The sequence below is a fragment of the Mustela nigripes genome, chromosome 12 (genome assembly GCF_022355385.1).
Source record: "Mustela nigripes isolate SB6536 chromosome 12, MUSNIG.SB6536, whole genome shotgun sequence".
NCBI classification, from domain to species: domain Eukaryota; kingdom Metazoa; phylum Chordata; class Mammalia; order Carnivora; family Mustelidae; genus Mustela; species Mustela nigripes.
In genome coordinates, this window is record NC_081568.1 from 147,888,056 (window position 1) to 147,904,718 (window position 16,663).

Consider the following 16,663-nt stretch of genomic DNA (forward strand, 5'->3'; position numbering starts at 1 on the left):
CTGCAAGTGTCCTTGCCAAGACCCTTGATGACTTACATGTCGCTAAATCCGATGGTTTGTCCTACAGTCCTGGCTAGCTGTGCCCTGCTCCCCTTCCCAACTTCTTACTGTTGGGGGTGCCAGTGCTCACTCCTTGGCCTCTTCCTCTTCTCTGACTATCACTGTCTTGGTGATCTCCTCTGGTTCCTGGTCTGAACACTTTAAATACCATCTGCAGACCGTCAACTCTCAAGTTCATACCTTCTGCCCAGACCTCTCTCCTGAATGCCAGGCTTGTAACTGTCCATGTCCCAGGCCTACTTGGGTATCCAAGAGGCATCTCGAGGCCCATGTCCAAAACTGAGCCCCCATTTCTACCTCCCCCACCAGTTGGCTCTGCCTGTTGCCCTCCTTGTCTCAGCTGGGAGCACCTGCAAGGGGCTCAGGCTAGCACCAGGCGTCACCCTCAGCTTCCCCTTCCTCACACTGCAGTCCTCTACAGTGGCTCCCCTTTCGGGACAGTTTCAGCCTCCAGTCTACCCCCTTTACCTTGTACCCTCTGGCCTAAATGCAATCACCATCACCCTTCCCCTACATTGCTATGGGGCTTCTGTGTCCCCACCCCTGCTGGTCCCAACAGAGACACTAAAGTTATTCTTTGACAATGTAAATCAGGGAAGCTCACGCCTCTGCTGGGTCTTACTGCCTTGACTTGAAGTAAGTGGCCTTGAGGCCCAGGAGGGTCTGGCCCCATCACTTCTCCGAGAGCTCACCCTCTTCTTTCCTCTGCCCCTCCCTGCCCCACCCCAACTCTGCTCCAGCCACACTGGCCACCTGTGGCTCTCAGAGCACAGTGGGCATGGCCCCACTTCCTCTCCTTTGTACACCTGTTCCTTCTATCTCCATCTCACCTTCCCTCAAATATCTGTAGGACTAATCCTGAGCCTCCTTTATGGGTTTCTTTATCCCCAGTCCAGTGAGGTCTTTCTCCTCTTCTGCTTAGGATGTTCCCTGACCCCTAACCCCCGCACTTCTGATTCCCTAACCCAGCTCACTTCTTCCAGAACACTTGCGACATCCTTAAGATGGCAGCACTTCCTTATGTTGACAGCGTATCTTCTCTAGCTTTCTCAAAGCTCTCAGAGCGAGTATGATGGCCTGCAATTCTTAATCATAAAAGGGATCTTGGCCTGTTTGGGTCACTGAAGTATGCCAAGTCCGAGAGAATGCCTAGCACACAAGTGGCAATCAGATATTTGTTGAATGAATGCACTACTCAATTTAGGACGAGTTGGGCATTCTATTTCAATACAATAAATTAATATTTTACTGTTTGTAAGATAATTCTATTTCAGATTTTGGAATTGCATGGTGTTTAGTGATATAATGATTTCAAATAACAATTATAAAGCCTTGAACCCTATCATCCTGGCTTTCAGGGGCACTGGAGAAAAACATTTTATATTTCAGCAAAGCAAATCAACAGCATTAATGGTCACTGTCTGCTCCAAAGAATTGTTTCCAGTCATCCTGTCGGTTATGGAGATGATAATATCTAGGCACAAATAGTTGAATATTATTATTTTTCTTAACATTTCTCCTCCACAGAAAAAAGTGGCTAGATATATTGCTACCTACATTTCTGAAGTAAGAAAAGCAATTACTTTCTTTTCTAAATTTTTAGTCTTTTATTTGTCAGAGAGAGAGCAAGCGAGAGCGAGCGCAGGCAGACAGAGTGGAAGGCAGAGTCAGAGGGAGAAGCAGGCTCCCTGCGGAGCAAGAAGCCCGATGTGGGACTCGATCCCAGGACGCTGGGATCATGACCTGAGCCGAAGGCAGCTGCTTAACCAACTGAGCCACCCAGGCGTCCCTAATTTTTAGTCTTTGATGCATGGTGCGTTACTGAGTAAAAATGATACTTACACATCTTGAAATTCTTCTAGAGTCTTTTGTGGTGTAAACACATTTAACAAACTAATTATCTGGAAAGAGAAGATTTATTATTCCTCAGCATGTCAGGTAACTTCACTTAATTATCAAAATTAAGTTTAACATTAAAAATGTATTAAAACTGAAAAATCATAGCAGAGCTCAGTATTTATTATTTTTATTAGTTTTACCAAAATATCCTATTACATGGTATTTGAGAAAAGTTAAATGATTAGGATTCTCCCCTTGGAAAGACGATATACTTTTAATCAAATCACATTTGATGTGTCTCTAGTAACTCATTATGAGACAGTTTTAACACATAATGTCTTTTGGGCTCTGGACATAAACAGGTAGACATTATGGGTAGAAAAACACCAAAGCAATATGTTGACTCTGAAAACTGAAATACGCTCTACAAATTTCTGAAGTTTTGAAATAGGAAGGTGAAACCTGTATTTTTAGTATGATGAAGGTGAACCCCTCAAAGTGTTACTTATTTACTTAAAGAAGGTTGTGGGAAGGCCTCTAGGAGTCCCACCGCTTGAGTATCAAACACACATCCTCAATCATTTCAAATGACCAAGGGAAAGACGAATGACTGAGAATATAGGATTAGGGTGGCCGGCTAACCGAGGGCAAAATAAAACCAGATCCATACTGAATCTTCACATCAACTCCACATGGAACAAAGATTTAAATGTAAACCATGAAACCACAGAACACTAAAATGTGGATAAACATTTATGTAATCCTGGCATAGAAAAGCCTTTTCTAAACATGACAGGAAACCTAGAACATGTGTCATATTAAACCCAAACCAAGGTCAACAAACCAAAAAAAAAACCAAAAACAACAAACAAAAACCACCAAAAAACTAATATAGCAAAAGCAACCTAAATGAGGTCAAATGGAAAAGAAGTCAGGGTTGATAGCTTTAATTATACAAAGATCCTCTATAAAGGCATAAAAGAGACCAACAGCCGAAGAGAAAAATGGTCAGAGGCCACAGGAAACAGATTCTTTTTTTTTTTTTTTGGAAACAGATTCTTTAAAAATAAATGGTTAATAGAGATAAAGTATGGAAAGAATTTAGCTTCAGAAGTAAGAATAATATATCACTTGTCATCTCTCAGATGGGCAAAGCACAACAACAAAAAAATCAACAATATGTACATAGTGCTGGGGGATTCTGAAATAAAACACATTCTTAGATAATCTTTTTTGTACCCCTTGACAGTCTTAGTGAAAGTGTAAAACTGCAGTCTTCTGTGAGGTCAATTTGTCAGCACATACTAAAATAAGAAGTGTGCAGTACACACTTTGACTAAGAAGTTCACCTGGACAGGTGGGCAGAGATGCAAGTACAGGGAGGTTTGTTCCAGCACTGGTTATAATAGCAAAAACTGGAAGCAATCCAAATATCCAGTAACAGGTGACCGGTTAAATAAATTATTGTGCATGTGTACTATGTAATGTATCTGAGGCCCAAGAGTATTCTGCGAGGGAAAAGGCCAGATGCACCATAACACAACTGATCATGTTCATGTAATATGTAGGTGCACGTGTAAGAATGTTCACCAAAATGTTAATGATAATGATCTAAGGGTTTCGATGACTTTTGCCTTCTTGTTTATACTGTATGAATTAAAAAAAACCTAACCATACTTGTGCATAACATGAAAAAAATGTTAAATGTGTAAGTAAAACAAAGCACATGTTGGAGAAATCAAAAACAAACTCAAACCACAGACTCAAAAGAATAAACTTGTCTTTGTTTTGTATGTAATGTTCGTACCCCAGAAAGATCCAGCATCAATGCTAAAGTGAAGGGAGGCACGTAGCACTGAGTGTAGTCTTTAACACTCCTCCTCCACCACAAAATAAGGGGTCACAAGGGCTGATCTCCAAAGCCCCTTCCAGACATAACACTTTACAATTTTTTTCAAACACAGCAAAGTTACCAAATCATCCTCACGATAATGCTCAGAGACTAGCTGTGGACATACGATGGGCCTGCGTATCTCGTTTTCTGGAGAAACACAATTTCTCCTTGAAATTCACAGTGCTTTGGTTTTGGTGGAAATGTCAAAGCACAGACACCTTGAGTATCATACCATTTACTCACATTTATTTAGAACTGAAATGTCCATCATACGAGGTAAAAAGCTACCTTATGGAACAATGTTTTTCTAAAAAAAATTGGCTAATTGTTTCTCAGTTTCTTAGGTCAATGTTGTTGCCATTTTACAGAAACAGAAACAGTGAAAATCAAATGATTACAGGTTAACTGATCTTGCTGTCAGACCTAGACAGGACCATGACGCTTCTTGCTGACTTTAATTTCCCCAATGCTGATTAAGAATTTTGTCAAGAAAATAGAACCCCTTAAATAGTTCCTGTTATGACTATTTTACCCAAGGTCTGAACTCAATGTATTTCCAAAGACCCCCCAAGATGACAATATCATGAACAACATTACACAGAGGAAATGTAGACATAACTTACATTTTTATGATTGACACATTTTAAGAGGACGAGTTCACGGTAAGCTCTCTTTGCATGAGTTTGATTCTGAAAAGGACGGCTTAGTTTCTTGACTGCAACATTTATCCCAAGAACTGTATCAAAAGCAGCACTATAATCAGGAAATATAATAAGGGACCCATTAGGATGATTCTGGAGAAGACTACAATGCACAATGCCCATTCAATGCATTCTGTTTAAAAATAAGTAACAAATAAGGAAATGTCTTTCTGCTTGCTTCCACTCAAGGTACTCCTACACATAAAGAACAAGTCAAGTTGGCTATGAGTGTGGGATGGACTGACTCCTTTGCAGAGGCACAAACTTGGAAGCTGCAGTTAAGACACACACCTGGACCTCTCCTTATATGAGTTGAGATTATTATATTCAGAACCAAGTAATTTAATACAAAGTGTGTAAGACCAGCCAAGAAGTGAACTCTTCAGTTTGAATACGCCAATAAGTTGGAAAAAAAAAGGTCACTGGTTATCACAGAATACAATATAGGTATAATCTGGCATATGGCAGTGGAGGAAATGGTTGAGCTCATAAGAAGGATGTAACAAATACAAGCTCTGATTGTGTTTTTCCCAGACAAAAGAATCTGAAAAAAGGAAACAGAAGCCAAGATCTCAGCTCATGGTAAATCCCCAAGATACAAAAGCTCTAATGTAAGCAAAGGCTATATAAAATTTGACTAGAAATAACTCCTTGTGCTATTATAGTAAGAATAAAAACTTGCAGAGGCTGCATTTCTGGCATCTCAAGTTCCCAGCCAAAAGTCATGGTTCCTTTTTACCTCAAGAAAATAGGAAAAATTGAGTAGGCTGTTTGGGCACTTGGTATAAACTACACTAATGACGCTACTAGTGTTATTCTTGCCCTTCGGCTCCTCACCAGAGGTTAAGAGCTGCTAAGGACCACTTGAGAATCCAAGCACCATCTAAAATATTGTTTCTATGTATTTGTTCTATGCAGTTTGTAACACTGTTTTCCATGTATTCACCCCATTCATGTTTGTTTGTTTGTTTGTGGTTTTTCTTTTTGTTTTTTTTTTGCTAATGACCCTCACTTAATTCCATCTGTTTTAAATTGAAGGCTAGAAATTCCATGTTACTTTGTAATTATTTCTCTTCAATTCAGGTCACATTAAGTGTACATGTGTACACATAGGTCAATCCACATGCCCATATGCAAATACAACATTCACATGAATTATAAAATGTTCAGATAAATCTATTTGTGCAACAAATGTACACACATGTATTTGTATCTACTATATTTTAGTCTTAATTTGAAAAGACATGCCGTTTTTGATCTGAAAAGTTTGTGCCCAAAATGAGCCAAATGGACTTAAATTCTGACCCTCTGAGCAGACACACACTTCCATTCCTAGTTCCAACCCTTAGAGCGACCACCTTCCATTATTTCTGGTTTTAATTCTTATGGTCCCTTCTCAACTCCAAAGAATATACTTTTATCAGCATTTCCTCATTTATCGACTTCAGAAGTTGTCTAACTACTCTCCTAAAACTGAAGATTTAGTCCCTTTACTTGACAGCCCCACACCTCCCAGTTTTTTGCTATCGTGTTATTCTAAACTTTCCCTTTGGTCACCTTAGTTACTTAAACAACGTGCCTAAACTTCTTGTTCCATCAGCTTTGGAGGGAGGGATCCTCCAGACTCCCAGTGTGTAATACAAGACCACCACATTCCATACTCTCTTTCCTTTCCTCCAAACTCTGTCTCAAATGACATATCTATTTGGTCTCTACAGCTAAGTCTTCTGTGTGTTCCCTTTCAGACATGTCTAAACATTGAGAACCAAGACACAGAGGGCACGCACATGTGCAAATGTCAGTGTTCCTAACTGCAGGGGCAAAATGACATTTCATTTTCTTTTTTTTTTTTTTTAAGATTTTATTTATTTATTTGTCAGAGAGAGAGAGAGAGAGAGAGAGCAAGAGCGAGCACAGGCAGAGTGGCAGGCAGAGTCAGAGGGAGAAGCAGGCTCCCTGCGGAGCAAGGAGCCCGATGTGGGACTCGATCCCAGGACGCTGGGATCATGACCTGAGCCGAAGGCAGCTGCTTAACCAACTGAGCCACCCAGGCGTCCCGACATTTCATTTTCTAAGGAACACATGACCCTTGTCACCGCTCACAAGAAAATGAGATTGTTTCTGGTGTCGAAGTCAAGTGGATTTTCTTTTCTTACAATCCAGCAATCCATTGCTCAAACATCATGTCTTTTGAAAGCTGTTTGACCTTAGACCATGACTTTTTCTAGGTTATTTCACCACAAATTTCTCTTAAGAAGAAAAATATCCCTTTCTGCAGCCCTTCCCATTATTGTTTGGAGTCTATTCCAAATAGTCTATTCTATTCTTTTTGACAGCACTTTTTCTTGGAGTTCCTTTCAAGGCTGGCAGCACAGCTACCACCCTGGGGTTTCTTTTCACTGGCCTCCATGTTTCTGGTTGTACATGTTCTTGAATTCTCTCTCTTGGTGGAGTACATTTCAAGAAACTTCCTCAGAAAAAAATGTGTGGAAGATAAATGACCTTATTCTGCCCTTGGCCTTGATTGTTGGTCTTCTGACTTCAAACTCAATTTTCTCTCCGAACTTCATGGATTTCCAACATTGAGTATTGGTGAGAAGGCAATGCCTGTCTGATATTCATTCATTGACTTCCCTTCCTATTCCTCAGCTCCATGATTGACCACAAAGAGCCATGCTTTGTCAGCATTCCCCCCACCCCCCAAAATCTACTACTAATCACTATCCCTCCTGTCCCCCAAAGACGATAACTACTTTTGACTCTTGGGAAAATCACTTCCTTGTTGTTACCAGAGGAACAAGAATTTTTAAGCTCCCTCCCCAGAGCCCCCATGGCTGCTTCTCCTTCTTCTTCTTCTTCTTCTTCTTCTTTTTTTAAGATTGTTTATTTATTTATTTGACAGACAGAGATCACAAGTAGGCAGAGAGGCAGGCAGAGAGAGAAGGGGAAGCAGGCTCCCCGCTGAGCAGAGAGCCCGATGTAGGGCTTGATTCCAGGACCCCGGGATCATGACCTGAGCTGAAGGCAGAGGCTTCACTAAGCCACCCAGGCGCCCCAACCCATGGCTTCATTTTGCCTGGTTTTTAAAATCAGCTGGTCTGACTTCTGGTGAGACTCTTCTGCTGTTGCGTGTAGCTAGAATTCATTCTGGGTCACTGCTATATTATTCCTTTGCATGACTATGTGACAGAACGTTGACAGGTACTTTGGTTGTTCTCAGTTTGGAAGTGATTACAAAAAAACAGTCATAAACATTCCCGCACGGGGAGAGATATTCTCGGCATACCCTCTGCACACACTGCTGATGAGTAGATAGCTAAGAGTAGGGATGCACATACTTAGCAGATAATGTCAAACCACTGTCAAAGTAGTTTGTTCTACCAATTTCTAGGCATTTGATTTTTATGTATCTTGGACCTGGTGTCCTACAATAGGGCTTAGCATACTCACTAACAAACAGGAGCTGGGGGGTAATCTAATCACAAAGACCTTCAGAAGCAGAGTTTGCTCTGGCTGGGGGGAAGAGGGGAAAGTCTGAGAGATTTTTACCCTGAGAAGGATCAGACGTACCACTGCTGCCTTTAGGATGGAAGGGGACATGTGAGAAGGCCTGTGGGAGCTTCGAGGAGAACAGTGGCCCTTGGCTGACAGAGAGCAAGGGACAGGGACCTCAGACCTATGGCTGCAGGGGACTGACTCCTGCAGCTGCTTGGAAGCACATTCTTTCCCAGATCCTCCAGATAAGAGCACCGTCTGGCCAACATCTGATTTCAGCTTGATGAGATGCTGGGCAAGAACCTGGGCAAGCCTGTGCAGACTTTTGACCTACAGAACCATGAAACTATGAATGGGTGCTTGTTTGTTTTTAAAACACCAAGTCTGGGGTAATTTATTATGCAGCAATAGAAAACTAATACACCCTCTCTCCTGTACTATTTCTACACTTCTGTCTCTTCAGGCCTCTTCCTGAATTTTTTTCCTGACCCATCTTACAGATTGCTAAATCTCTCTTCAGTTATATCTAATATGCCATAAAACCCATCCATTAACTTCACAATTTGATTTCTGTATCTTACAGTTCTAGAGTTCTACTTAGTTCTTTTTTCTATGTTCTCATTTTTCATCTTCCCTTTAACCATCCTGAACTTAGCATCATAGCTATTTAGAAGTCTGGATCCAAGAATGCCCATTTCCCCTGTGGATCTGCTTCTTTTGTCTGTTTGTGCTGGGCTGTATGCCTGTCTAATCTCCCATGGGACTAGTTATTAGTGATTACGTATGGGACCTGGCACTTGCAAGACTCCTTGCTGTCTGGAAATAATCTGATACCCAGTATGATGCGGCCTTCCTCCAGGGAGAATTTAAATTCACTTCTGCTAGGTACCTGGTTGGGGGGGGGCATTAGCAATCTGGGTTCAATTCAGTTCAAGTTCAGCAAATTGAGATGAGCTGAAGCTGAGTGGCAGTGCCTGCAAGGGTCTGTTTCTTTCTGGTTCAGTCTCCCTCTTGGAGGTAATCCTTTACTGGACTGAGGTCAACGTGAAGCAAGTTCACCAGGCCCCCACAGGGCCCAGGGCTCCAATCCCTGTCTGCCAGTCCCCCAAGGCAATCCCAAGTATGATTCAATCTCTCAGCTGTCCACTCTAGAACTGTCAGAAGACCTCGGGGGAAGAGCTCCAAATCCTGGGCTCCCCTCATTAGGCTCTGTCCTTCCCCGGATCCTGGCCTATGTAAGCCTTCACTCACCTATGTGTGCTCTAGGTGCAAATGCTGAGCATGGGGGTGAGGGTGGGAATGCTGGGAGCCAACTGGCTCAATTGTTTCATAATTAACACACCTATTTCTAGCCACTTGTGTCATCTTCATTTTCCGTATTTGTCCTCTCTATACCCACAGCCTCTTTGGGGTCTTACTATAGACATGTTCTCTTCCTTGCTGCAGATGTCTCGTCTACTTAGTCTCACTTCCTCTGCTCCGTTTATCTGCATCAAGTTTCCAATTACTTTTTACCTTAGGGAGGAACCTTGTTAAAAGCTCTCCTGCATGGAGCCTCCTGTTCTCAGTTACGTATCTGATCCAGCAGCTCTAAGCCACTTGTTTTAGAAGTCAAACTATCAAGAACCACAAAGACACACAGATTCGCCCAAGGCCACAGAGAACTGCAATGTGCATCACGGCCAGCCTTGGAACTCATTCCCCCGGAGTCACGGCCTTCCTGAGTTTTATGCTACAGACCTCCTTCACTGCAGAAATGCTGTTACACACATTCTAAGCTTACTTGTACCACTAGAGAGAAAACAAAATGGTGTAAGAGCAGGCCGGCATTTGGGGGTGCTGGAACTATAGAGAGGAAAAGAAGTAAGAGCTAGACTAACCACTTCAAGCTCCGGTTGCTAACGGTCACTTCTAGGGGCTGCCAGGTCCAATACTATCCATAAAACAAACAATCCTTTGGCTGAACAACTTGAGAGTTTAGAAGGAGAAAGAAAAAACTGAAGAGATATGAAAGAAATGTATACACATTTCCCACAACAGCTTCATAATCTTACAATGACTTCATTTTACAAAATAACATAGTTGATACTTAAGAATAATCCAGAGAGGGGCGCCTGGGTGGCACAGGGGGTTAAGCCTCTGCCTTTGGCTCAGGTCATGATCCCAAGGTGCTGGGATGGAGCCCCGCATCGGGCTCTCTGCTCAGCGGGGAGCCTGCTTCCTCCTCTCTCTCTCTGCCTGCCTCTCTGCCTCCTTGTGATCTCTCTCTCTGTCCAATAATAAAATAAAATCTTTTTAAAAAATTATTAAAAAAAGAATAATCCAGAGATAAATATTTCAAAACTTACTTCCTAATTTATTTTACTAATATTTTTAATGAACAATAAAAAGAGAAACAAATCAGAGACAAATGCAAAAACAATGAAAAATTAAAGAGTCAGAATATTTTACTTGGGTCCCAGCTCTTCCATTTAATCTTGCATCAATACTGGCACCTTTCTTGCCCATACCTCAGGCCGTAGGTCCCTTTATAAAGCTCTAGTTTAAACAGACAACGAACAAGTTTTATAAGCCATGCACTATTGCTACTATGATATTTTATTTCTCAAAATGTAAAAACACGCATGGCCCCTATGTTAGTTTTCTATTGCTATTATAAGAAATTACCAAATTTAGTAGTCTAAGACACAGATTTACTATTTTACAGTTCTGGAGAGAGACAGAGCATGTTTGTGTGTGTGTGTGTGTGTGTGTGTGTGTGCGCACGCATGGGCACATCAATTAAGCACTTGGTTCAATCAGAGGCGAGGCTCTATTCTATTTTTTTAATAAGATTTTATTTACTTCAGAGAGAGTGAGTGAAAGAGAACACAAGTGATGGAGAGGCAGAAGGAGAGAGAGAAGCAGGCTCCCCACTGAGCAGGTAGCCTGACTTGGGACTCGATCCCAGGACTCCAAGAATCATGACCTGAGCCAAAGGCAGATGCTTAACTGACTGAGCCACCCAGGCACCCAGGAAGCGCCATTCTAAATGTGAGCTGTGGTTACCTGGGGACGTTTCATAGATGAGATCAGTCTTGAAAGACCAGGGATGGCCTCTTGAAAGACTGGTATGCCCCTGAGGACAATCCAACTGGGACATGCAGTAGGGACAAAAGTGACGGCCGTGGGAATGAACCTGTTGTGTTTGCAGGGAAAGGAGCACTGGAGAGAACTGGATACGCAGAAATTAGGGCTTGATGGTGGAAGTACTCAGGCCCTTCTGTCACTGACAGGAAGAAAGGCATCTGATGGCTTTAGTAGTTTCTTGCTCTATTCCAACAACTGAATGGGGTAAGACCCTCTCCTTGAACATGTACAGGACCGTTTTCTACTGAGGTCCTTAAAGCAAAATGCCAATATCCGAGATGCTGTGCAAAACCAAGCCAGGAAAAGATCCTCAGAAGTCTCATGGAGAAAGTGCTCTCCTCTCCATCTGCGGTCACCACTGCCGCAGCTCAGCGAGACCACAAAGCCTCAAGCCGGGCAGGAAGGTGAGGAGCACCTGGCTGACAGCAAGTCGTACCAGCTCTGGGACAGAGGAGCTAGGAAGTAATCATAGAAACGAGGTCTCCAGGCATGCAGCCCCAACTCCTGGGATGGCACAACTCCGAAAGATGACACAGCACAGAAGGCTAAGCATGATTTTTATAACTGCACAAACATTTTCAAAAGAAAACATCAATACTCTGAGTCAAGTTAACTAACCCCCTTTTCCATGTATCCATTAAAGTTAACCCAGCTAACAGGCTTTGATTTGGTAATGATGAACTAACTGGCTGGGTTACAAAGGTAAGTGAATAGTGACATCCAAGATGGTGAAATAAACTGTTGGCTGTGCATGGGCTCATTAAGTTTTAATTAATTAATTAAGTTTAATCAGTTCTAAGTAATGACTTCTTCTTTGAGTAGAAAAGAACAGAAACCCAGTCTTTAATCTTTCCTTAGAATCAAGAGATGAGATTTAGAATGGTGCTAAAATTTTAGCTATGACAGGGACACCTGGGTGGCTCAGTTGGTTAAATGTCTGCCTTCAGCTCAGGTCATGATCCCAAGGTCCTCAGATTGAACCCAGCATTAGGCTCCCTGCTCAGCAGGGAGCCTGCTTCTCCCTCTCCCTCTGCTGCTCCCCTTGCTCTGGTCTCTCTAATAAATAAAATCTTAAAAAAAAAATTTTAGCCATGACATAGGTCTTTCTTCCTACCTTTCTGCATGTGAGAGAAAAGCTGCTCTAACAAATAGCAATAAAATTGTCATAAAATCATGTAAAGGAAAATACTGAGTTAAGTGACATTACTTAAGATTCTGTGAATATGTAAATTAAACTACTATAGGTAGTGACAACATATTTTGTAATAATATAGCACAAAAATGTGATTATATATGATACTATGGTATCAGGAGTTAAATAGCTATTACGAATGACAAAGAGCCTTGGTTTAAGGCACTGTCCAGTTTGCTCTTCTATGTGCAGTTACCACCTCTGTATCTAGGTCATTCCAAAAGACTTTCCTCACCACAAACAAGGCAGTGTTCCTCCATCCCCTCGCCTCTGCCTCCATGGATTTATCTACTTGGGGTATTTCCCCTGAGCCTCTGGCTCCTTCCACACAGTATGTTCTTGGGGACCAATGCCAGTGCTCCGTTCCTTTCTGTGAGGAACATCCTGTGGACGCACACACACAACTTGGCATCTCTTCATCCACAGATGGACATGTGGGCTGTTTGCACCTTTCGGCTGCTGCGACCAACATCTGTGTACAGCTCTTTGTTTGAATGCCTGTCTTTAATTCTAGGAGTACTTCCTGGGTCTTGTGGTAGTTAAATATGGAGGAACCATCAAACCATTTTCCCCAAGTGGCACGCCACCTTACATTCTCACCAGCAATGTGTGAGGGTCTAATTCCTTCGCATCCTTGACATCAGTTACCTCCCACTGTGCTAACCGTGGGCATCCCAGTGGGTGTCAAGCAGGATCTCACTACGGTTCTGACTTTCATTTCCTTAATGCCGAATGATAAGCACCTTTCCATGTGCTTATCACCTGTTTACATATCTTCTTTGAGGAAACATCTGTTCAAGTCCTTTGTTTTTTTGTTCTGTTTTAAATTTTTTTTTTTTTAACAGTTGTAAGAGTTCTTTATACATTCTAGACACTAGGCTCTTACCTGATATATGATTTTGAAAATACTTCCCCATTTTGCAGGTTGTTTTTTTCACTCCCTTGACAGTGTCCTTTGATGCACCAAAGTTTTTAATTTTGATGGAGTCCAATTTTTTATTTTGTTGCCCATGCTTTTGGTGTCATTTCTAAGAATCCACAGTCATGAAGCTTTCCTCCATTTTCTTCCAAGAGTTTAATGCTTACAGCAGTTATATTTATGTCAACGATCTAGTCTGAGGTAACTTCTTAAATTATGTGAAAGTAAGGGTCTAACTTCACCCTTCTGCAGGGGATATCCAGCTGTCCCAGCACTGTTTGTTGAAGAGACTGTTATTTCCCCATTGAATAACCTTGGCAGCTTTTCCAAAAACAAACTGTTTGTTCTACCATCCACCAACATAATGTATGGGTATTTCTGGACTTTGAGTTTTTTAAATTTTTTAATTCAGAATTTTCCATCCTATAAGTCTGCCACTACTTTTCCCTGATTAAGTCTGGCTTATAATAGCATATTAGGAACTTTTGTTTCAAAACTAAATTTTTTTTTAATGAAAAATACACTTCCATAATGAATAATTCCATTATTACACATGTCTTTAAAAAATAAAGATGAAAAGGAGCATATGCAACCTGGAAGTCACAACCTCTGCAAACAGTACTTTATCAAGTAGCATGTGATTTTACTATTATTTACCATGCTGTAATGAAGTCATTAATTTTAACTGCCAACCGTTTATAAAACCTTCCATTTTACAGTGACTTATGAACATCCAGTCAGCCTCTCCCTGCTGTTACTACATTAAACATCCTTGGTAACAGTCTTGCCAAATTATCTGTGTCAAATGACCCCCCAATTCCAAATCAGAAGAATGTTTTATTGTCTGGAACTTTTTAGACGTATCGAAGTGTCCTCATTCGGGCCATCCAAACTTCTCTTGGTACCCTGGACTTAAGCACCGATATAGCGTGCCATCACTTGGAAACTGAGATCACTATTATTTTAGACACACGCCTGGCATTCCTTCCAAGCAGCCCCTTCTCCTGCATTAGTCCTTTTACAAAGCTCTACACTGCCATCTCCTCTTAGCTCCTGGGGCCTCCAACCACCCAGGCTAAAGGAAATACTTGACTTCCCTGACGGCAGATCTCCAAACCCGGGGATCACTTCAAACCACTAGTACAGAGACTCTAACACAAACATCAGCTCCCCTACCCAGAATATCTGGAAGAGTTCTCTCTTACTTTGAATCCCCTCTGCCTACAAGGGCTAAACATGGGCTATGTAGCTTTATCACAGTTTCCTTCAGAGGCAGAGACCATCTTGTTTTTACTGACCCAAAAAAGAAAAAAGAAAGCAAGAAAGTCTTGCCCGGGGAGACTACGGGAGAAAAACTTTGGGAAGTGCTGATAACTGTAGTCTAGAAAACATGTGAAAGAGTTTACCTTGAGCTGGCCGGTGATGGCGCGGCAGCTGACTGTCTTACCATGCAAGACACTAAGGCTCAGGGTCAGACCAACGGTTCTGACGGGCTGGACACATGGCTGAAGTGAGACACCAAGGAAGAGACGGCCAGCCCAACCCCTCACACAGCAGCCCTTCCTGGTTAATCCATGGGGTGATAATGACACTGCTTGGCCTCGTCTTGCCAATGAAGGACAAGGCACTGCAGTGACGGCGCCTAGAAATGAATAGGAGTGATTTGGGGGTAAAAGGGGAAGGGGGAAAGGTGGCCAGGATGAAGAAATGAATAAAACTCCAAATTTCTGTTACAACTCACTGTCATACCTATTACTCTAGTATCTAATGACAGGAGGGGAAATGGAAAAGGGGAAAAAAAAAACAACAAAGAAAAGAAAAAAGACACAAAGCAAAAAAAAAAAAAAAGAAAGAAAGAAAGAAAGAAAAACTACCTATTTATATTTATGCAGCATTCTAAGAATTTAGATTTGTATCCTACAATAGGACTACATATAACTAGAGCAAGAGGTTGACTCAATTTAGTTCAAAAACCTACTGCAAAGAAAAGAGTAGTTTTTTGTTTTTTGTTTTTTTAAATCAACTGTGTTTCTAAGTTCTGACAATTTAGTTCTTAGTACAATAAAAACTGGGTCCACGCTATTGAAAGAAACCCTACTTACCAAACAATTCCTTGGGCTCCGGAGCCGATTGGCTTCAACTGCTGGTAACGTTTGAGGACCGTGAAGGTTGAGTCTGCCACTTGCACACTGTAAAACTGACTATCACATTTACTGTCACTCATGATGTAGTATCATAGAATATTCCAAGAAGTTGGTACGGTTGTCGGGTTCCTTGAAAGAAAAACAGAATGAACATGTATTCTTAGATTACATGTGTGCAGCTCACACATGCAAAATTTTCAAAAGATTTTATTTACTTATTTGACAGAGAGAAAGATATCACAAGTAGGCAGAGAGGCAGGCAGAGAGAGAGGAGCAAGCAGGCTTCCTGCTGTACAGAGTCCAATGCAGGGCTTGATCCCAGGACCCTGGGATAACGACCTGAGCCAAGGGCAGAGGCTTAACCCACTGAGCCACCCAGACGCCCCAAGAGTGTTGCGAATTTAATGGCGTCTGAGACAAGGGGGCTGTAAGTGGATAAACTCAGTTGCACCAAGAACTTCAACAACATGCAAACAAAACAAAACAAAAAACCCCAATCGCCCCCCCAAAACCAAAAATGCAACAACGCTGCAGAGGTACTGAGCCTTCCATGGAAGGACAGAATGCTAAGGCCCGGCATGACCATGTTTTAAGGGAGTAGTCTAGGAAATAACAGCCTTTCTTGTATCTGTACAGTTAGCCAGCCAGGACAAGATTATGTCACCGTGTGACTCTCCTCAGCTTGCCTCCTGTGGGACCAGCATATGCCGGGCTGGCTCAGGGATGAAGGTACTCGGGAGAGGTTTCAAAGGGATCCTGTCTACGATTCCTATAAACACTGCAAAAGGGCTGAGTCCACAAGTTCAGGTGAAGTGATGAAGCACAGAGCCAGTCCTGGGCCAAAGTGACTGCAAATGGGGGAAGTTATAGAACAACGGGGTGCTGGGCCCTGGTGCCATGGCTGTGTGTGCCCGTGCGTGTCCTGGAACTGGCCCGTGTTCCCCAAACCCCACATTCCTTGCAGGCTCAATACCCACACGCTCTAGATGGAGAAATGTGGTAACCTGCAGTCAATGACCTGGATGCTCTGACATTTATTCGTGATACATTAGTCCAAACTGGCAGTCTCAAAGCGGCCTTTTGGTGGGTTAGGCAACAGATCAAGATCCCTACCCCGCAGGAGCCTGTATGATTAGCAGGCAGCTACACGGACAGGGTTCCCTGGCTTTATCTGAAGACTTTTATTTAAAAGTCAGCAAGCTATTTATTTTGCCCTTTTATTAAAAAAAAAAATTAAGGGGCGCCTGGGTGGCTCAGTGGGTTAAGCTGCTGCCTTCGGCTCAGGTCATG

General features: G+C 42.2%; 1 protein-coding gene across 4 annotated transcripts in view; it reads right to left on the reverse strand.

Annotated features, from left to right (window-relative positions):
- Positions 1-16,663, reverse strand: part of MAPK9 (mitogen-activated protein kinase 9) — a 47,973-nt gene that overhangs the window by 18,672 nt on the left and 12,638 nt on the right. For 3 of the 4 annotated variants that reach the window (XM_059416195.1, XM_059416196.1, XM_059416198.1), the window contains exons 2-4: positions 15,332-15,502; positions 4,417-4,546; positions 1,903-1,961 (exon numbers count right to left, since the gene is read on the reverse strand). In XM_059416195.1, the coding sequence (XP_059272178.1) occupies positions 1,903-1,961; positions 4,417-4,546; positions 15,332-15,453 (311 nt within the window). In that variant the 5' untranslated portion in view covers positions 15,454-15,502. Of the gene's footprint in view, positions 1-1,902; positions 1,962-4,416; positions 4,547-14,635; positions 14,805-15,331; positions 15,503-16,663 lie in introns of those variants that run through there. The other variant, XM_059416197.1, reaches the window with a different exon arrangement.